Source organism: Balaenoptera ricei, chromosome 2, assembly GCF_028023285.1.
Source record: "Balaenoptera ricei isolate mBalRic1 chromosome 2, mBalRic1.hap2, whole genome shotgun sequence".
NCBI lineage: Eukaryota > Metazoa > Chordata > Mammalia > Artiodactyla > Balaenopteridae > Balaenoptera > Balaenoptera ricei.
Window position 1 is genome coordinate 84,088,359 of NC_082640.1, and position 22,229 is coordinate 84,110,587.

General features: G+C 40.9%; 1 protein-coding gene across 1 annotated transcript in view; it reads right to left on the reverse strand.

Moving 5' to 3' along the window:
- Positions 1-248: 248 nt before the first annotated feature.
- Positions 249-22,229, reverse strand: part of SCG3 (secretogranin III) — a 37,405-nt gene continuing 15,424 nt past the window's right edge. Inside the window, exons 9-12 of the mRNA XM_059915542.1 lie at positions 20,299-20,382; positions 17,981-18,118; positions 4,882-4,962; positions 249-507 (exon numbers count right to left, since the gene is read on the reverse strand). Coding sequence (XP_059771525.1) covers positions 389-507; positions 4,882-4,962; positions 17,981-18,118; positions 20,299-20,382 — 422 coding nt within the window. The 3' untranslated portion in view covers positions 249-388. The remainder of the gene's footprint in view (positions 508-4,881; positions 4,963-17,980; positions 18,119-20,298; positions 20,383-22,229) is intronic.

Below are 22,229 nucleotides of genomic sequence, written 5' to 3' on the forward strand. Positions count from 1 at the left end.
CTTTGGTACGCAGCATGCCTTGAAAACAGAACCCTCTAATTCTTCAGGGGGTGCTTGTATGTGTGACACAGTGGGATGAGGGTTCAGTTTTAAGTTCAGTCCATTACAGGCTTTTCCAAAGCAACATATATCTGCTTGTAAAATGTAAATCTATAAGGAAATAAGGATTCTATATACAAAATCTCAGCTTACGTACAACTTTACTTTTTGGATAGTTTTTATGGCAAGAAAGCTATGTTTTAACCACTTCTAACAGATTAACTACTGTAAATTCAGCACTTTCTAATAATCCTTGGGTCAAAATAACTTTAATCACAGAATTAGAAGTGTTTTAAGCTACACTATGTTTTCTGAAACAGTTAAAAGACTCTTGGGTCATTTGCCATTTTTACAGGGTGCTGTAAATACGCTTAATGGCATCGGCTTCTTCTTTATCAAGGATGCCTTTCTCCACATAAGCATCAGCTTGTTGGTTGATGAAGTCCCTCATCTTTGAAAGGTCATAATCTGGAAAATATCATTAGAGTATCATGAGCAAAGATAAGGAAAGCACAGCCCATTACAGTGATTACCATTAACGAAGAAGCATTTTGTAGAACATCATTACCATGCCCTGTCTTTCACGTTGGAAGGCATTTTAGTTCTTGGCATTTGTGCTGTAGTTTGCAGCTTCAAATCATGTTTACACGCATTATGTTATCCCATCTGCTCTTCATCACAACTTTTCGAGGTGTTCAGGTGGGGAGAACAGCCCTCATTTGACCAGAGAGGGAACAGGCTCATAAACCAGGCCTTGGACAACTTTAATATTTATACCAATCACCTGGGGCTTTTGGAAAGTTGCAAATTTGTATTCAGTAGGCCTGAGGTGGTGCCCCGGATTCTGCATTTTAAACAAGGTCCCAGGAGATGTTGATGCTGCTGGTTCAGGAAACACACTTGGGGTAACAAGACCCTAAAGCTTAAGTGCCTTATTCAAGGTCACACAGCTAGTAAAAGTTATGATCAGAACCAGGTGTTCTGACTTGAACTTGTTACACTGGTTAAGCCCATGTTGCTGTGACAACCCACTTTTTTTTTCCATATTAAGAATTACCTTGATTTTCATGTTGTTTGAATTACATGCATGGAGTGAAAAACGAAACCATAACCTCTTTGTGGTTCCTCTGTCCTACTTAAACAAAAAATTTAGGTAAACCATTGAACCGTCCACAAAAAACAAAGAGATCCTCAACCAAGTAAGGAGGCTGCTGGTGCCATCTTTCTGAAGGCTTGAAAAAAACCCCACATCTTCCCTTGATTCTTTTAAGTGTTATATGCTTATTGTTTTAAAATATGGAAAATACAGAAACATGAAAATAAAATTTAAATCACCTGAATTCTATGAATCATTGATAACCAGAATGGATATTTTGTTCTGTTTCCTTTTAGCTTTTGGATGTATCTTTCTCAACACGGTTATGATCACAGGGTACATTCAACCTTATACCTAATTCCTTTCACTCAGTTTACAGTGAGCATTGATATTCCTCAGAAACACCATTTTTAATGGCTACATACAATACATCCTATGGAGGAGAAAGGAGAGAGGGGGATACAAAAGCTCAGAGCATTCCATGGCCACCTTTAGCTACCCTGAATAGAAGCTGAACCTGGGTCACTTGGGCATCTTTAAGCCCCTGCATGAAAGGAAAACCAGACTTGAAGGACCTCTGTACAAGCACCAGGTGTTTATCATACCACGCTGAGCTGAGGCTCAGAGAGAGGTTGTTTCCTCTCCACCCAGGAGGGCATTTGCTCCTTTCAGTTTGGGCTTGGCCATGAGAATGGAAGAGAGAACTCCCAGCACTGGACACTTTACAACCATCATCTTATTTGCTCCTCACAAAACCCCATGAGGAAAGCATTAGCGTCCCCGTTTCAGAGATGAAGAAACAGGACAGAGGAGGTAAGTCACTTGCTCTGGTCATAATAGAGTCAGGTTCTGAATTCAGGTCTGTCTGTAGTCACTGCCTTGACCACTCTACGGCCTTGAAGTAGTGAATATGAAGCATCTAACACGTGCAGAACATTCAATAAGTGTTTGGAGGCTCAGTTTTGTTTTGGTTGTTGACTTTCCCTTTCTCTCAGGCGCGAGTTAGAGAATCAGGCTGAGTGTACATTCTGTGTGCACCTCCCGAGCTGATTCCTCACCGACTCATAGGGCACAAAGGGGCACCTTTTAATCATCACTGGTTCTTCAGAATCGGTTCTGGGTCAGTATCTTTAGTGGGACAAAAGGCAGACTCCCCAAAACAGCTGTGAAGTGGTCCAGGTGATTTGAATGGACAAACAGGAAAATATTTTGCTTTCTTTTGAAATGGAAAAATGGTCTCTTGATGACATGGCTGTCACTGTGTGCCATGGGAAAACTGGCATGGTGCAGAGGAAAGGCCATTGGAGTCCATCCCAGCTCTGCCCTAGCTGGCTGTTAGAGTACACCAGGAGTAGCTAACTTTCTACTTAAAAGAGGTTTTAAGGCTGTAAGGCTCAAAAGAGATAAGGGCTATAATTCACTTTTCTAAAAGTACAGACTTTCTTTTTAAGGCTCCATAAGATTTCATCATCTTCCTCACTGTCACATCACATGGACTTCCCTTTCCTGGATTTGGGAAGGAGATTCAGGTCACCCAGGCCCCTGTCAAGCAAAGGGCATCTGCAGAGGTTAAGGAAGGTCAGAACTAATAGTAAGACTTCCTGCTCCCACAGCTGCAGAAGCTGTATGGCTCTAGGACTGGGTCCCCACAGGCTTTGACAGATGGCCCAAGTCAGGCAGAGCACATATGAAGGCAGGGGAAGAAGAGCTCTCTGTTTCTGCCTTCAGAAGGGTGAACTGCATGTCACCCTCACTTCCTGGAGGCAGAAGGGAGCCTCATACCCACCACTGTCATTCGGAAGCTTGCTCACAGAGCCTTCAATAAGCATGCACTAGAGTTCCATGATTTACTAGGTTGGGCGTTTCTGGAACTGGAAGACTGAATTGCAGGATGTTGCTGATTATGACCAGGAGTCAGATTCATGTGTTAGTCAGTGAAAGAAATAACATGAATACTCTAAATGGTTGGTCCCTACAATTTACATTGGTTTCAGAATGCATTTTGGTACACACTGTATTACACTAAGATAAACTTTAAAAAATTTTTAAAGTCTTTGCCATAATTGATGGCATGTTCTAATTTTTCTTCTGTAGTGGTACATGAAACAATGGTGCATTTTTCAATCAATGACAGATTTGATGAAATATGGTTCATGTGAATTTTAATGGAACTGATAGCCCAGAAATTCGTATCATTTTGAACCAAATAAAGTATGTGTGAAGACCTGATAATTGTTTCCATCTCACTCAACTTGTACGATCACAGGCTAAAGGGGTGCTGAAAATACATACCTCTTGCTCCCACTGTGTTCTGTCTCACTGGTTTTCAAACTTGGTTGCCCAGTGGAATCCTGAAAGTTTAAAAAATACTGATGCCTGGGTCCTGCCCCTCAAGTTTGATTTAGTGGTCTTGTGGGCATTAGGATATTTGGAAGCTCCACAGGTGATTTGAATGCATTTTCAAGTTTGAAAAGCACTGCTAATCTCATTTAAAAAGCATCACTTTGCAACTGCTCTGGCCAGACACCTGGGAATCATACTAGAATCCTCTCTCCACAGAGCTCTTGAGCCTCTCCCTTCTTCTTTATTTCCTCTGCTTTGCCTTGGTTTAAGCCGCATTATATCTGCTCCAGATCCTTACTTCCCATCTCTTGCCTGGTTTCTGGGGTTTTATTTTTTCAATCTGTAACCATACTGCTGCCAGAGAGATTTCTCAGTCCTTAACCTAATTAAGCCCTAATTTTAAGCCCTTGGGCTAAAATTAACCTCCTTTGCAGGGTGCACAAGCCTCCTCCTGACTTGGCCGCTGCCCACCTCCCCAGCCCTGTCTGCAGACCTCAGTGCTCCTGGAAAACTGGCTCCAGTTCCCGTAATACATCACTCTCTTTTGTCCCTTCATGTCTTTGCACCAGTGTTCCCTCTGCCTCTATCTCTCCTCACTCGTAAATTCTTCCTTGCCTTTCCAGCAAAGGCTTTCCTGCAGCTCTTTCTCCCGATGTAAGGAGATGTGCCCCCTCCTCTCATCTCTTTTGCACCACCATGTTATCTGTGTTAGCCCTGAGCAGGGCCCGCCGGAGGTTTATTGATGGTGTGAGCAACCTGGCAGGGGGTGAGGGGCTGCATCTTATGGTCCTTCACATCTCTGGCACTCAGAACAGAGTCTGGTTGTGTTTTGTTTTAACTAAGTGAGCGGCTACCTTTGTGACTGCAGGGTGCACCTAATACGTGCTCAGGAAACATCATTGTTTAAGATACTCCAAGAGAAGGGGGGCGGGTGGGTACACAAAACAAGATTGGCAAAATGTTGATAATTATTGACGGTGGGTAATGGATGCATGGTAATTCATTATACTGTTCTCTGCTCCTGTTTGACATTTTTTATAATAAAATGGAAAAGAAAAGAAAATGCCTTTGCTTGAAAGGCTGATTTGAAAAATAAGAGAAATGGAGGTCTATTCCCTTCCGCATCTGAGAAGCACCTAGAGTCTTTTGGGCTCTGAGAGGGGACTTTAGCCTACTTTGATTGTGGGAATTTTTAATAAGAGCTCCTGGGAATTCCCTGGCGGTCTAGTGGTTAGGACTCCATGCTTTCACTGCCGTGGGCCCGGGTTCAATCCCTGATTGGGGAACTAAGATCCCACAAGCCGCTCGGCCAAAAAAAAAATAAAATAAAATAAAAAAATAAAAACTAAGAGCTCCTGACAAATTGGTGAAGTTTGCAATTTATAATGACACTAATTCCTTACCTTCTTTATTTTCTTTTTTGTTGTGTTTCTTCAACCATTCAATATTTTTTCTAATGGCTTCCAAATAGGCTTCTGTTTTCCCTGGAAAAGGCAAGAGAACCCATATTAAACACTCATAAAAATATCACTGCATCCCTTTTTAAAGACCACACTTATGTTTGAGACCATGAACAAATATTGGACTTATCAAGCACTTGGTGGGGACCGTCCCTAAGTAGGTGGTGTGAATATTTCTGTGGGTGGGTGGGATAAGAGTCCAGGAGGCAGATCCAGGCTGGCAATGTCAAGAGGCCATTATCCGCCAACACAAATAAATACAGTTTGATGTCCTGGCAGAGAAGAGTTTTGATTCAGTTCACTGGATGGGTGGGTCCCTACCAGTCTCAGATTGGGTCATTTCCAGTTAGGGATGGTTCTTTCAAACTGAAGAGTATTATCAGGTCAAGAACTGAATCAGAGTGGCAGATACTTAAGACTCCATCACCAAATAAATGATAAGTAAGTCCAAGTTTGTGGCTTTGTGTAAGCTGCTATACAGGTCTTCTGCCCAATCTGTTAGGGAGTATGTAAAAACTCAGATGAAGAAGAGACCTGAACCTCATTTCAAGGCTGGATAGTAAAACTTAGAACTCCTAGTAAAATTCCCCTGGATGTAAACATTCTCTGATGGGCTTTAAGTGTGGCAGGAGAATACCAGGCATCACTGAAGCACCCGCCCTGTGACACCCTTTAGATGCCTTGTTGTCTGCAAGTGGGTATGATCATTAACTTAGAGATGAGGAAACTAAGGCTCAGAGAAGCTAAGGGATTTGGCTGAGGCCATACAGGAAATAACAGAGGTGAAATTTGGACTCTAGTCTGGCCAAGTTTCTGTTACCTGCACTATCTGAAAGATAAGACTTGTACTCAGACATGAGCACTGATGTACCTTTGTTCTGTCTCAAAGAAATCAACCATCCCCTTAATCAGGTGGGTCCCTAATGCTCAGAGTGTCTGCACCAAGAGATCAGGTGATCTGGAGAGTACCGGATGGCCTAAGAAAAGAGGCCTTTAAAGTCCAGGGCCTTTGCAGAAGCAATGGCTGTCAGAGCTCAGTGTGGTGACCACCTGTTCTGAACCCCCTTTGAACCCTGTTACCCCTAGTCTACTGCCCAGACCTCTTGGTTGAGCTACCTGTACTGTGTGCTTACTATGTGCCAGGGGCTGTGTTTTGTGCTCCAAAATACATTCTCTCTTTCATTCTTCACAACAACCTTTTGACGCAGTCCTATTTAATCCCCATTTTAGAGGTGAAGAAACTGAGGCTTAGAGAGAGGAAGTAAGGCTACTACTTACTAGCCTTGTGAAGTAAGATCACAAGGCTAGTAAGTAGTAGAGCCAGGCTTGAATCTGGGTACATCTGACTACAGTCCATGAACAGTAACATTGCCTTAAGATTTGCTGATGTTCCAATTTCCACCACAACATTTACTTAAGTGACTTCCTGAGCATCTTTCTTCCTGATCTTGTGAGCTCTTACGTCACCACTGGGGTTCCATGTTACCTGGTCCCCAGTGAAGCACAAAGAAACTCCTTTGCAAAAAGGGGTAAGTGGACAAAAGGAGAGAGCCACAATTTTCAGCCCCTATTCAGTTCAATTGCCTGTGTAAATGATTTTAATTCTTTGCTTTTAAGAATGTTAGAGCATGTGAAAGACCAATGTCCTCCTGACTGATGTTATAACATTGCAGCACAATGAATGTAGAGATTTTCATAGTCTGTTGCCCATTTGCTAAGAAGGTCATCAGATTTGGTAACAACAACAAAACAAACAAAAAGCAAAACCAAAAAACACAGCATTATTTCAAATTAATTCGGTTAGAAAAAAGCATTTTGAAGAAGGAAAGAAATCTTAGACTATTTCTAAAGAATGCAACTTCGTTATTTTTAAAGAATTTAAATCAAATTAGTGGTTCTCATAGGGCTTGCTTTAATGAATAGATAATAATGATTTGTCATTAGCACATGAGGTAATTAGGGCTTCTGAAACTTTTGGGGATGTGTGAAAATAGTCTTGCTCTAAAGACGCAGATGGCAGACGCAGACGTACAGAATGGACTTGAGGACACGGGGAGGGGGAAGGGTAAGCTGGGACAAAGTGAGAGAGTAGCATTGACATATATACACTACCAAATGTAAAATAGATAGCAAGTGGAAAGCAGCCACATAGCACAGGGAGATCAGCTCGGTGCTTTGTGACCATCTAGAAGGGTGGGATGGGGAGGGTGGGAGGGAGACGCAAGAGGGAGGAGATATGGTGATATATGTATATGTATAGCTGATTCACTTTGCTATAAAGCAGAAACTAACACACCATTGTAAAGCAATTATACTCCAATAAAGATGTTAAAAAAAATAAAGAAAGTCTTGCTCTTTGAGTAACTTTAAGCATTCTTCCCACAATCTTACCTATGATATTATATCCTAATATGGAGAGCTTATTTTTTTAAATAAATTTATTTATTTATTTTTATTTTTGGCTGCATTGGGTCTTCACTGCTGCGCGCGGGCTTTCTCTAGTTGCAGCGAGCAGGGGCTACACTTTGTTGCGGTGCGTGGGCTTCTCATTGCTGTGGCTTCTCTTGCTGCGGAGCACGGGCTCTAGGTGCACGGATTTCAGTAGTTGTGGTACGTGATCTCAGTAGTTGTGGCTCGCGGGCTGTAGACTGCAGGCTCAGTAGCTGTGGAGCACGGGCTTAGCTGCTCCACGGCATGTGGAATCCTCCTGGACCAGGGCTCGAACCCCTGTCCCCTGCATTGGCAGGAGGATTCTTAACCACTGTGCCACCAGGGAAGTCCCCTTATTTTTAATTTTTTTTAAGTTTTAAAATTTATTTTATTGAAGTATAGTTGATTTACAATGTTGTGTTAATTTGTGCTGTACAGCAAAATGATTCAGTTATATATATGCACACATATATAAACATTCTTTTTCATATTCTTTTCTATTATGGTTTATCACAGGATACTGAATAGAGTTCCCTGAGCTGTACAGTAGGACCTTGTTGTTTATCCATCCTATATATAATAGTTTGCCTCTGCTAATCCCAAACTCCCAATCCATCCCCTCCCCTGCCACTGGCAACCACAAGTCTGTTTTCTATGTCTATAAGTCTGTTTCTGTTTCATAGATAAGTTCATTTGTGTCATATTTTAGATTTCACATATAAGTGATATATGATATTTGTCTTTCTCTTTCTGACTTACTTCACTTAGTATGATAATCTCTAGGTCCATCCATGTTGCTGCAAATGGCATTATTTCATTTTTTTTATGGCTGAGTAGTATTCCATTTACATACCACATCTTTTTTTTAAACATCTTTATTGGAGTATAATTGCTTTACAATGTTGTTAGTTTCTGCTGTACAACAAAGTGAATCAGCTATATGTATACATATATCCCCAAATCCTCTCACTCTTGAGCCTCCCTCCTACCCTCCCTATCCCATCCCTCTAAGTCGTCACTAAGCATCAAGCTGATCTCCCTGTGCTATGCAGCTGCTTCCCACTAGCCATCCATTTTACATTTGGTAGTGTATATATGTCAATGCTACTCTCTCACTTTGTCCCAGCTTCCCCTTCCCCCTCCCCGTGTCTTCAAGTCCATTCTCTATGTCTGCGTCTTTATTCCTGCCCTGCCACTAGGTTCATCAATACCGTTTTTTAGATTCCATATTATATGCGTTAGCATACGGTACTTGTTTTTCTTTTTCTGACTTACTTCACTCTGTATGACAGACTCTAGTTCCATCCACCTCATTACAAATAAGTCAATTTTGTTCCTTTTTATGGCTGAGTGATGTACCATATCTTCTTTATCCATTTATCTGTCGATGGACATTTAGGTTGTTTCCATGTCTTGGCTATTGAAAATAGTGCTGCAATGAACATTGGGGTGCATGTATCTTTTCGAATTATGGTTTTTTCCAGATATATGCCCAGGAGTGGGATTGCTGGATCATATGGTAGTTCTATTTTTAGTTTTTTAAGGAACGTCCATACTGTTCTCCATAGTGGCTGCACCAGTTTACACTCCCACCAACAACGTAGGGGGGTTCCCTTTTCTCCACACCCTGTGGAGAGCTTATTTGGGAAAAGGAATATCCCAGCTTAGACTCTGTTTAGGCACTATATTAAAAATTCTGAATTAGGAGGGTAAAGTATAAATATGAGGTTTTGGCCATAGTGTAGCAGACACTGTTGATTCCCCACCCTCATGCTTCCCGTATTTTAGATATGCTAATAGAGGAGCCCTCAGCCAGTGATGGACAGGATTGGCAGATACACACCCCAGCTTCCTCACTCCTCGGGCTCGGTCCACATGGTCCCCAGAGGTCCTCACGGGACTGAGCCCCACACCCACAGCTGAAGTCTGCTCATTAACACACCACAGTGGCTTCTTTCCCTTCCCTGTTTCATGGACCTATCCTCCAGTAGAGCTTCCTGGGGTCACCTGCCAATTAAAAACTCCACCTCAAGTCCTCCTCTAGGTCTGCTTTGGAGGGAACCCAACCTAAGACAATTGGAAGTAGGGGACTCAGCGTCATCTTGTCAGGTTGCTTTCTGCTCAGTGACCAATTACCTATAAAAATGGTGTTGAATTTTTAGAAGTATGAAGTGCATGAAAAATAATTTTATTCACCATATTAACATTATCATTCCACAATAAAGACTGAGTTTACTGCAGCTTAAAGAAAGCTAGACTGTAATCCATTAAAAGACTACTATCTTGTGGATCATAACATACATGATTAGTGCTGTTTCTCTAACTTAAAATAGAATCCCCCCGCCCCCATCACCCTCATTCCCATTTTCTGCTTTAGTTTTATCCATAGTATGTATCACTTTCTACCGTATCACATAGTTTATTTATTAAGCTTATTATTTGTCTTCCTCCCTTAGAAATATTTCTTGTTTGCTGATGTACTCCCATGCCTAGAATAAAGCCTAATACACAATAGGCACTAAGTAAATATTTGTTGAGTGAGTAAATGGATGAAGGCTTCTTATATAGAAGCCAATCATAATCAGAAGATTGTTTGGTGAGCATGGAATCCAAACTAGGGAAACTACAATTTTTAAAAAGAATAAATGGTATAAGTCTTCCTTCCTTCCTTCCTTCCTTCCTTCCTTCCTTCCTTCCTTCCTTCCTTCCTTCCTTCCTTCCCTCCTTCCTCAAAAAATGAATTGTTTATTTACAAGACTTGAAATTCAATGGATTCTGAATTTAAATGATAATTACATCAGAAACAATTTAAAACACCTACGAGGGCTTCCCTGGTGGCACATTGGCAGGTGGATTCTGCATTGGCAGAATCCTCCTGCCAATGCAGGGGACACGGGTTCGAGCCCTGGTCCAGGAAGATCCCACATGCCGCAGAGCAGCTAAGCCCGCGAGCCACAGCTACTGAGCCCACGTGCCACAACTACTGAAGCCCAAGCACCCAGAGCCCATGCTCCACAAGAAGCCACCACAATGAGAAGCCTGTGCACCGCAACAAAGAGTAGCTGCTGCTCACTGCTACTAGAGAAAGCCCGTGCGCAGCAACGAAGACCCAACGCAGCCAAAAATGAATAAATAAATAAATAAATAAAACACCTACCAATGTGCTAAACATACTATATCCATGTGTCACTTAATCTTCACAGAGCTCTATGGAATAAGCATTATTGTTCCCATTTTACTCATGAGGGAACTCAGGCTCAGAGAGGCTAAGTGATGTGCCCAAGCAGACAGCTGAGTAAGGGTCAGAGCCTGATCTTGAACCAGAATGAATCTGGAACCTCTAATGAGTGGAACTGGGTAAAAATTCACCTTTTCGACTAGAGATTTAGTGACTGTTGTTGTCATTACCAAACTGGCCAACAGGCAGTGGTTCTCAAGCTTGGCTGCACATTGGAATCACTTGGGGGAGCTTTAAAAGTTCTGATGCCCGGGTAACTCCTCATACCAAATAGATCAGAATATCTGGAGGAGGGACTAAGTATCAGGATTTTTTTAAAGCAATCCTGAGATGATTCGAATGTGGGGCAAAGTTTGGGAACCACTGCCACCAGTGGTGGGACCTCCACACATTTGCTGGGGCACTGGAAACAACGGGAATAAAAGCAGGTGTTCCTCTGCTCTTAGAGACAAGCAGCTGGTTCCTGTTTACATTTTCTCTTCTCGTGAGCTGTAAAGCAAATCTTCTATTTACACAGTGTGCATTAAAAGCCCATGAGAGTCCACTTTGGAAAACTGGCCTATTTTTTTCAAATTAATTTCAGCTTCCTTTGGAAAAAAATAGCTCATGGCTGAGGTAATATGGCACAAGCCTTAAAACATATGCTGAAGCAGATGGGAAGAGGGCCAGAGTCAAGATGCAGCCCTATTTTTCTGGCTGTTCTGGTTCTCAGCCCTGCAAGAGAAATATCCTTTATTACACATGAATTTGTCCTGATCCTGATATGCTCCCCTGATCTGCAAACATCCCCCTCAAAAAAACCAAACCAAACCAAGACAAAACAAACAACTCTGTAGAAATCAATAGCTTTAACCTACTGAATATTGGATATACTAAAGATATTAGATGTTTGAAAAGAGTGCTTATGAAAATTGTTTGATATAATGCTTAAAATTCCATATAGTAAAGATTATATGATTATAGGTTTGAACAAAGCAACTGATACTGGTATCATGGATGTCAAGGTGGGCCCCAGAGCCATTCAATTAAAGAATTTTTGTGGGAATTCCCTGGTGGTCCAGTGGTTAGGACTTGGCGCTTTCATTGCCGAGGGCCTGGGTTCAATCCCTGGTCAGGGAAATAAGATCTCACAAGCTGGGCTTCCCTGGTGGCACAGTGGTTAAGAATACGCCTGCTAATGCAGGGGACACGGGTTCCAGCCCTGGTCCAGGAAGATCCCACATGCCGCAGAGCAACTAAACCCGTGTACCACAACTACTGAGCCTGCGCTCTAGAGCCCGCGAGCCACAACTACTGAGCCCACGTGCCACAACTGCTGAAGCCTGCGAGCCTAGAGCCCATGCTCTGCAACAAGAGAAGCCACAGCAATGAGAAGCTCGTGCACTGCAACAATGAGTAGCCCCCACTCGCACAACTAGAGAAAGCCCACGGGCAGCAACAAAAACCCAACGCAGCCCCCCCCCAAAAAAAATAATAATAATGATCCCACAAGCCGAATGGCGCTGCCAAAAAAAAAAGAACTTGTGCAAAATGATGCCATTTGACGTGCCTGCGAGATGCAGCATGGGATGCTGGGATGAGTGCTGGTGGGAGTCAAGGGACAGAAGTTCAAGCCCCAGCTCTGCCACTCTTTGCCTATGAGCTCTTGGGCGAGACTGTTCATTTTCTAAGGCTTGGTTTACTTATTTGTAAATTAAGGAGTTAATTCTGAAAAGAAGATCCGCGGTTTCTGTATATGGGGAGAAATTCTCCTTTGCTGTCCTGGAAAATCCTGTGTTGGTGGTAGGTCTCTGGCCTGCCTTAGCTCCTGGCACACTTGCTGACTCATAGGGAAGAAGACGGCCTCACTATTTTTGGACATTTCCAACAGAATGCCTTGGGGCTTGAATAAAGACACGAATTTTCCCCTCCTGTGTTGCTTTAAAAATAAAAGCATCCCCGTGAGTTAGTCAACTTATTATCAATTTATTAATTAAATAAGCTGTTTTCTCTTTTCTGGCTTCTGTAAAGAAGATACGGGGGGACTTCCCTGGTGGCGCAGTGGTTAAGAATCCACCTGTCAGTGCAGGGGACACGGGTTCAAGCCCTGGTCTGGGAAGATCCCACATGCCGAAGAGCAACTAAGTCTGTGTGCCCCAACTACTGAGCCTGTGCTCTAGAGTCCGCGAGCCACAACTAGTGAGTCCGCATGCCTGGAGCCCATGCTCCACAAGAGAAGCCACTGCTATGAGAAGCCACACACTGCAATGAAGAGTAGCCCCTGCTCGCTGCAACTAGAGAAAGCCCGCATGCAGCAACGAAGACCCAACACAGACAAAAATAAATAAATAAATAAATTTTTTTAAAGATTAAAAAAAAAAGGGGGGGGATGATAGGATATTTAGGGGAAAGTTATCTTAGCGATGACCTTTTCATCTTAATTCCATTATCTAGCCATAAACTTGACAAATGATAGCATTGGAATGAGTTTATGGGTATTGTAATGCTTATTTCACCCCTTGGATGATTTTTTAAGAAGATTTTCAGTGACTCATAGAGCAGAAGTGAATGAGTAAACATCAAACTGGCAAAAAGAGCCCCACTTAGATCATGGAATAAAACTTTAAAGTTCTTCGGTCTCCAGAGAGCAATTTATTTGAAAAATTAAGCACCATTATAGATATGGTTGAAATTGGAGTAAATTTGACTTCATTGGCATATCCCTATATTTAGGAATAATTATCAAATCATTCAAATAACTGCACCAACTAGAAATCGATATCTTAAAATATTATTCTTAGTGTGAGTCCCTGTAGAAAGCAAGGGTTTAAATAGTCTAAAAATATTTTCAAAGGTGAACGTGTCATTTTTCATCACTGGTAATTAAATTGGATTTTTTACATTTAGCCTGAAGTGAGATGCATGTAAACTTGCTTTGTAAGTTGAAGAGTGACATAAATGTAGTTTGTTGTTGTTGTTATTCCTCTTCCTCACAGGCCTCAGCATATGCTTGGCATGGTTAATCAATATTTGCTTTTGTTGGATGGGGCCATCACTTCACATCGCAAGACCAAAACAGACTCCCTACAGATATTCCTGCCAATGTGTCCTGCTTATAATTATTTCCTTAAGTGGTTTTAGCTATTACCTCATCTCTTGCTCTGCTCTGTAAAGTCCTCCAGCTTTCTCTCTGAAGGGAGCCTCTTCTGCACGCTGCTGACTCATCAGTAAGGGAGAGACATATGTGGCTTGTGTTGTATTTGCCTACATATGACTTAAGTTCTATTCTTAGGTCATTTCAGAGCTTGCCTGAGTCCTTCAAGGCAGGCATTGGTCCTTAAATTCCTTCTGTAGCTTTCTGAGCACAGTGCCAGACATGCCATTGGAATAAATGTTTATTTATTGCTGAATAAATGTCTCAAGAAACCCAGCCAACCCTGCCTTCACCCACGTAGATTCTTTTATTTTTCTGCCTAGAGACAACAGGTGTTTTCTCCCTGGGTTTTATAATAGAGACGCAAAATAGCCTTTGAGAAAAGTGCAAATAAAGCAACTGTGAATACAAAGATACATGTCATAATATGTCCTTTTGGGCATTAATTACATCTTTTCCAAGAAATGTTGGCCCTTGGCTTAAGCTCAGTTTGGTGTTTTCTAAACCATACTAGAATCAGTTTTTCTTATCCCAGAGTAAATATGATCAGGGGTAGCATGAGTAAATTAAGTCTCTAAATAATGGGGGGGGGGACTAATTTTAGCCCCAATCCCTACACTTTTCCTAATGTTTCAGGAGAGCCATTACAAAGATTAACACTAACTGGATGGAGTTTTACTCTTCTCTCTCCCCGTTATTACCTGATGGAAATCCTAATGAGAAATCCAACCTCATCATTAGTCTCCACACACTCACACCCTAAATAGGAAGTAGTGGGCTACCAAGAATCAACTCCTTCATATTCCTTTTTTACATAATGCTTTCCTAAAACAAGTAAGAGACCTGGTAGCACCCATTCCTAGGGATATTTGCACAGCGACATAAGGTGTCGTCCTAAGCAATGAGTATACTGCCTCGGCGAGTCAGTTGACCTAGATAGATATGGCTTGCTCTGTTCTAGGGAAGGATGGTCATCACACGTGGGTTGCTCCCGGAGGAGATGATCCAGGCACACTGAGCTGTAGTCCTTTGTGCTGCCCAATTCCTAGCTCTCTATCTCAGGCCACAGGACCACTCTTTTCCTGCTTAGCTATCTTTCAAAAGTTTACTACTCATCCTCCACCTCACATCCATTAGGATGGCCACCATAAAAACAAAACAAAACAAAAAACCACCAGAAAATAAAAGTGTTGGTGAGGATATGGAGAAACTGGAACTTTTGCACACTGTTGGTGGGAATGTAAAAGGGTGAAACCACTATGGAAAACAGTGGTTTCTCAAAAAATTAAAAATAGAATTATCATATGATCTAGAAATTCTACTTCTAGGAATATTCCCCCTGACCAAATTGAATATTTTTTAGTCTTGAGATATTTGTTCAGAGGAGTATTATTTACAATAGCCAAAATGTGGAAGCAACACAAGTGTCCATAGGCAAATAGATGGATAAACAAAATGTGGTATATACATTCAATGGGCTATTACTCAGCCTGAAAAAGGAAGGAAATTCTGACACTCGTTACAGCATAGATGAAGCTTGAGGACATTATGTTAAGTGAAATAAGCTGGTCGCAAAAGAACAAATGCTGCATGATTCCACTTATCTGAAGTACCTAGAGTAATCAAACTCATAGAGACGGAAAGTAGAATGGTGGTTGCCAGGGGCTGAAGAGGGATGGGGAATGGGGAGTTACTATTTAATGAGTTTAGAGTTTCAATTTTGCAAGATGAAAAGAGTTCTGGAAATGGATGGTGGTGATGGTAGCACAATGATATGAATGTACTTAATGCCACTGAACTGTACACTTAAAAATGCTACAATGGTAAATTTCATGTTATGTATATTTTACTGTAATTTTAAAAAGATATTAAAAAAAGTTTACCACTCATCCAAAGTGAGCCTAGGGTTGATTGGAAGTATCCAGGCAGCATGACTGGTCAGCAAAGGCGACACATATATCACCAATTCCTCGTTTCCATGCCCATGACAAACATTATTAATTAATCATCGCAACATTCTTTCCTCCTGAGTCCAGATGCAACCTCATAACCTTTCCCAACATAGGCTACTAGCAAACAATTAGAGTTCATACGTCAGTAATGTCAATATAGGAGAAAATTGTGGTGGTCTATGAAATCCATCCTAGAGAGAAGAAGGGTGTAATAATCTAAAACTTCATGATATAGGAAAAATCGACATGAACTTGATATATTAAGAAAAAATTTCTTTTTTGGCCCTGTGTCAAAAAGCCCCAATAACTGGAATACAAGCAGTACCTTTGGCCAATATCACCACTCATTTGAGCTCATGTAACTCAGGTTGGATTTTCTATATTTTCTACGTAAAGGAACCAGAACTCTTTGAAGGAGAATTGATTTCAAGTTTTGGGACAGGAAAATTCGGAGTAGGTCTAGAATAGCCTGTTTAGGAGTTTGGGATTAACAGATACACACTGCTATATATAAATAAACAACACGGACCTACTGTATAGCACAGGGAACTATACTCAGTATCTTGTAATAACCTATAATGGAAAAGAATCTGAATAAAAATATATATATATATATATTTTGCTGTATACCTAAAACTAATACAACATTTTTCTGTAGTTCAGTTAAAAAACAAATAGCCTGTTGTTGCCAGAGAGCATAGCTGCTTTAAAAACCACTGGGTACAGGGCAAAAAGGACAAAGGAGAAACTTGGAAGCAGGGTTACTGCCCAAGCTACACCAATTTAAACAGAAAAATCATCATTGTCGTCATTATCATCATTAACTGGAACAACTTACATAAATGGAGAAATTTAATATAAAGTGTTAACAAAGGGTAGTAATATGAGAGAAATAGTTTGTACTTTTATTGCTGTTATTAAGTTACAAGATATTAAATACATAGCTAGCTTCTTTCTTTTCTACTTAATACATAGACACTGTTAAGCATGGGTCTATTATCAAGTACGAATGTGAACCTGTTTCTATCTGTATGAGCAAGAGAAATTGGGAACTTGTATGTGGGCCAAGCAGTCTCTTCAAAATTAAGAGCTATACCATGAACATGATCAGCTTTTGTGGTCTCATATCATATTACAGCAAGGAATAAGCAAAGTCTCTCAGTTCATTGCCACTAATGATTATATGTAATGAACAATGAAAAGGGAGCCCAATGGTGTGTTTCCAGATGATAAATTAGCTGAATGTCGCACTTGCTACCCCCTCCCCCAAGAGAGCAATGACCCATTCCCTCAGCTATGAGGGAAGGAAACCTCTAGATGACCCTACTAATGAGATACAGAAAAGATATAAATAGGGTTCCAGTTATACCAAAGAGTTCAATATATCATGACAAAAAAATAAAGTAGGTTTAAGCCATCTGTTCACAGCTTCTGGTAAAGACACTGAGTTTCAGAAAAAGAATATCTATCTGAGATACAGACATAAATGTTCTGTGATGTAACCAGCACACTTTGTAATTAAAGGGGCTTGAAACACTGGACTGTGCAACCAGATCCCGCATCCTGACCTGAAATCAGAGGGTTAATGACTTTGAACTTGCAACTTCATAGGGTCTTTTTCTTTGGGTATAGTAAAGTTTCTCAAACCTTGGAAGATGTGAATTTATATCATATAGACTTACTAGAGCTGAGTAAAAATTTGACCCCAGGAATGTGTAAGAATAAGGATAAAAACAAGTTTTATAATTACTGGGCTAGTTTAGTGTGCGCTTTTTTGCTTTTTAAGGTATTTAGGTTATTTAAGGAAATGTAATATATTTGATTTATGATTTTTAATCAAGTCTTTGAAAGTGTCAGATTGCAATCAGTATAAATGATTAAGAAAACTTGCTTTGTTAAATCCATAAATTTTGATGACTTTGTTAAATAAGTAGTATGTGACTATTAAGAGGAGTGTCAATTATGTTTAAATGAATATTGCTTAATAAATTCATAAGATCATAAATTGGACATTGAACAATGCACAAATGGTCATGAGTGTTCCTCCCAAAGTGCAAAAGCCCATTGGACGTTAAAGTCCATCAAAAGATGAAACCAGTTTGCCATTCCAGGAGACTCAAGACCATTAAAAAAATTGCTATTCAAATAAAGGTACCACGTGCGGAATCTTCTGTTTACAGATGATGTTAATTTCTCTGATTTGGTGGGGCTTGGCTTTTGGATGACCCTTCAAGTAAAAGTTTTTGCTTCCCCAATTTCATTGTCAACGTAGAGCTGTCAATTCCATACCTTTTGGCTCATCTGTCTTTCCTCTGGGGCTGGAGTCATCATCTTTTGTGGAATCCGTCAAGGTTCCATATTCCTTTTCCATCTTAGCAGCTTCTTCCTTGGTACTGTCTGTTTCTTCATGAGTCTTCTCTGATGGCACTGTAATCAGAATTGTGCACTATTATAACCCTATTTCCTATCTATTAATTAATTCCTAGTGTAGAAATAAATTTTATTAAAAAGGTATAGTTTGAGGTCAGATCATTTTTTGAGCTGAAAGAGATGTTAGTGATTATCTAGTGTGACTCCTCCCTCCCCACCATTTCACAGAAGAGGAAACTGAGGCCCAAAGTGGGGAGAGATGTGCCGAAGGCCACCCGTTGAGTTAGCAGAAGAGCTGGGCCAACACCCCCCAACCCCAGCTTTCTGGATTCTGGTTGCGTTTTTTCTGTTCTGCCACACTGTGTTATTAGAGTGTAGATTATTCTCCTTCTTTTAATCAATGTTGGCATTCAAGTGGGATAGGTCAGTTTCCAAAGTAAATTTGAGTCTTGATTCCAAATGAAAATAACTCTGTAGTTGCCCCATCTCTCCTTGATGTTGTTTCTGAAGAACAGTCTGTTACTCAGAGTAGCACCTAAGCTGGACCCTTGCTGTCAATAATAACGCTTGCTCACTTCTCACTTAAAAATAACTATACTTCCTTCTAGAAAGCCTATATTGAATTAAAGAATCATAAAACTTGAAGTAGGTAACCCCTTGAAAACAATGGTAATGCATGCCTGTAGTCAGTAAAATAGGGAATGTCAAGCAGTCTAATAAGCTTTTTTCTTTTTTCAATAAAAGGTTTATTAGTACAGAAAAATAGGAAAAAAGAAAAATCAGTTACTGTCTCATTAAACATCCAGTACTAGTGTTGTAGTATATATATATATACTTTTTTGATGCATATTTTTTTCATACTTGTGGCACAGTTTTGTTCCTTGCTTTTGTCATTAGCATCATTATGGAAGAATGTTTCCAGGTTATTAAAAACTGCTTGAAAACATTTTAAAGGGCTGTATATTCTATCAAATATAGGTACATAATTTCTGTGATAGGGACATAAAATTAAAGTGTAAGAGTTTGTGATCTTTTCTCTTTTTGCGCCTTCCTCATCCTTGAAATTCTCCTTTGCACAGACAGCTCTGCTCCATGGTGTTCGCCACGCTAAGCAGGGTGATGGGTAGAGATGCAGAAGTGAAGAAACCAAGAGAAGGGCATAAATCATACCACACGGGGGCACAGACTGTCCCAGAGGAGAGAGAAGAGCTGGGAGGGGAGAGCATGGGAGGCAGCAGCAGGAGGGGACAGAGGGTCAGGGACAGTGGTGATCTGGGGAGAGAAAACAGATGCCTAAAGGAGAATTTTAGGAAGGATTGCTCAACTTGTGATATAGCTCTCACCTTTGCCCACCAGCCACCACTTCAGTAAAGTCCTCATTTCTTTTTTTTTTATTTTTTTTTAACTTTTTTTTGGGGGGGTTTATTTATTTTAGTTATTTAGTTATTTATTTATGGCTGTGTTGGGTCTTCGTTTCTGTGCGAGGGCTTTCTCTAGTTGCGGCAAGTGGGGGCCACTCTTCATCGCGGTGCGCAGGCCTCTCACTGTCGCGGCCTCTCTTGTTGCAGAGCACAGGCTCCAGACGCGCAGGCTCAGTAGTTGTGGCTCACGGGCCTAGTTGCTCCGCGGCATGTGGGATCTTCCCAGACCAGGGCTCGAACCCATGTGCCCTGCATTGGCAGGCAGATTCTCAACCACTGCGCCACCAGGGAAGCCCAAAGTCCTCATTTCTTTTCAATGCTTCTTGGGATTAAATTTCTGTGCTGACTAGCCAAGGTTATAGCTACTTAATCCCATGGTTGGATTTCAGGTTTTCAAACTTTTTGAAATCTGTAATTCTTTTTTTTTTTTTTTTTTATTTATTTATTTATGGCTGTGTTGGGTCTTCGTTTCTGTGCGAGGGCTTTCTCTAGTTGTGGCAAGCGGGGGCCACTCTTCATCGCAGTGCGCGGGCCTCTCACTGTCGCGGCCTCTCTTGTTGAAGAGCACAGGCTCCAGACGCGCAGGCTCAGTAGTTGTGGCTCACGGGCCCAGTTGCTCCGCGGCATGTGGGATCTTCCCGGACCAGGGCTCGAACCCGTGTCCCCTGCATTGGCAGGCGGATTCTCAACCACTGCGCCACCAGGGAAGCCCCAAAATCTGTAATTCTTTATCAGTGTTTATTGAAGTTCATGATTTACCACTCAAAAGGGTTATTTTGCTAAAAGCTGGGGGAAGAATACTAAAATAAATCATACCTGGGAAAAGCTTGCTCTTATTGTCAGTAACATTTTTTTCTAGCTTGTTCTTGGTCTGAAGAGCAATTGTTTCATCCAAGTTTTCTGGAGGGGGGAGGAGAAGAAATAAAATTTTATGTCCTAAAAGACGATTTCAAAGTTTTACTAAAAATGTTTAAATCTCACCAGAAATAGCACAACAGCAATTCCACAATATTAGCACTGCCAGTAAGGGGCTTTGATATGGATTATATTTCATTGACTCTCAAGATGGAAAGGCATACAATTTGAGATCCTCAAGTTCAGCTTCCTACTCAGTTAATTGCAGAAGTCCCTTCCACATTTCTGTGACCACTGTTAGAAAACATCCAGGATTGGGGCCTATAATGGACAGCTGTGGTTTTGGCCTACTCAACACCTTCTGGTAACTACACCTTGATTTTCCTCTGGAGAACCCAGACCTCTCCCACTTTCAGCATATTTGCTCCACTGGTGGCTGAATAACCCAGGCCTGGCTCCTCCAGCCCTCAGGCTATGGTGATTGGTTCAAGTAGGAGCACATGACTCAAGCCAGGCCAGTGAGATTCAATGCTAAGAGAAAGAGGCTCTCTTTCCACTAGGATTACTATACTGGGCGGATGTGAGATTGGGGCTGTACCAGCCATCTTGTTTCCAGAATGGAGCAGTTTATCTGGAATGAATCAACATACAAAAAGTCAGTGAGATGGGGAGGGATAGATTCCTCACACTGTGGTGGGCTTCACAAACCTGAAGCCAGACTACCCCCACCCCTGGACTTTTCAGTTACATAAGGAAATAAATTCCCTTGTTGCTTAAGCCAAACAGTTGGATTTCTGTCATTCAGGGCTCTTGCTAATTCATGAGGCAGCCAGTTCTATTGTTAGTCTTAAAAAATATTTTTTTCACTGATAGAACATTGTGTAAGTTTAAGATACAGTACAACATACTGATCTGATACACTTATATTCTGCAAAATGATTACCATGGTTAGCTAACACCTCCATCATGTTCGATGTCTTAAGGGCAAGAATTTCTCTATTCATATTAAGCTGAAATCTGTATTCTTGTCTTTGTCCTAATTCTGCTCTTTGGAGTAACATCTTGTAGGTGTTACCAGGCAGGAATCTAGACTGTGACCACCTCAAGGCAGTCAATGAATTAGAATCCACAACCCTGGTATTCAGTTATTTAACCAGTCACATATCCATCTTACTAATAGGACAGGGCTATTTGCAAACAAGCATTTCTTTGCAATTAGTCTATAAAGATTCCATTATTACTTTGTATTACTTCTCCCCAAGAAAATTCTTCCTTCTACCCTACCCCATCCCTTTTTGAGAAGAAAATCACTATATCCTATTGTGTGACACATTCTGCTTTCTTCTTTGAAATAGCGACCACAGCTGGCAAACTTTGTAGTCACCATACATTGTTGGGAGCAGAACAGAAGGGTAGATCACTGATCATTGTTTGTCACATGCTGAGATGGAGGAGAGGAGGTTAGTTAATCCTCTGTCTTCTACCCATGCTGCCCCTGAGCCCTCGAGGCTCTGAGGGTGTACCTTCATGGCAGTGACAGTCAAAAGCCAACATGCTTGTACAGAAAAATTCTCTACATACAACTCATTTTCTGATTGTAAAAGTTATATACGAAAATGAACAGAAAATTATAAGGAAAAAATAACACTTACTATGCCCAGATAATGTTTTGGTATATTTCTTTCCAACTTTTTTTTTTCTTCCAACTTTCTTTCTTTATGCATATCCATTTTTTAACACCAAAATTAAGGTCATATTCTAAATGGCTTTAAGCATTCAATAGTATATCATGAACATTTCCCCCATCATTAGTCTTTATAAACAATATTTATTTATTTATTGTTTATAAACACTATAATTATTAAAAATTTGTTTATAAAATATTGTTTATA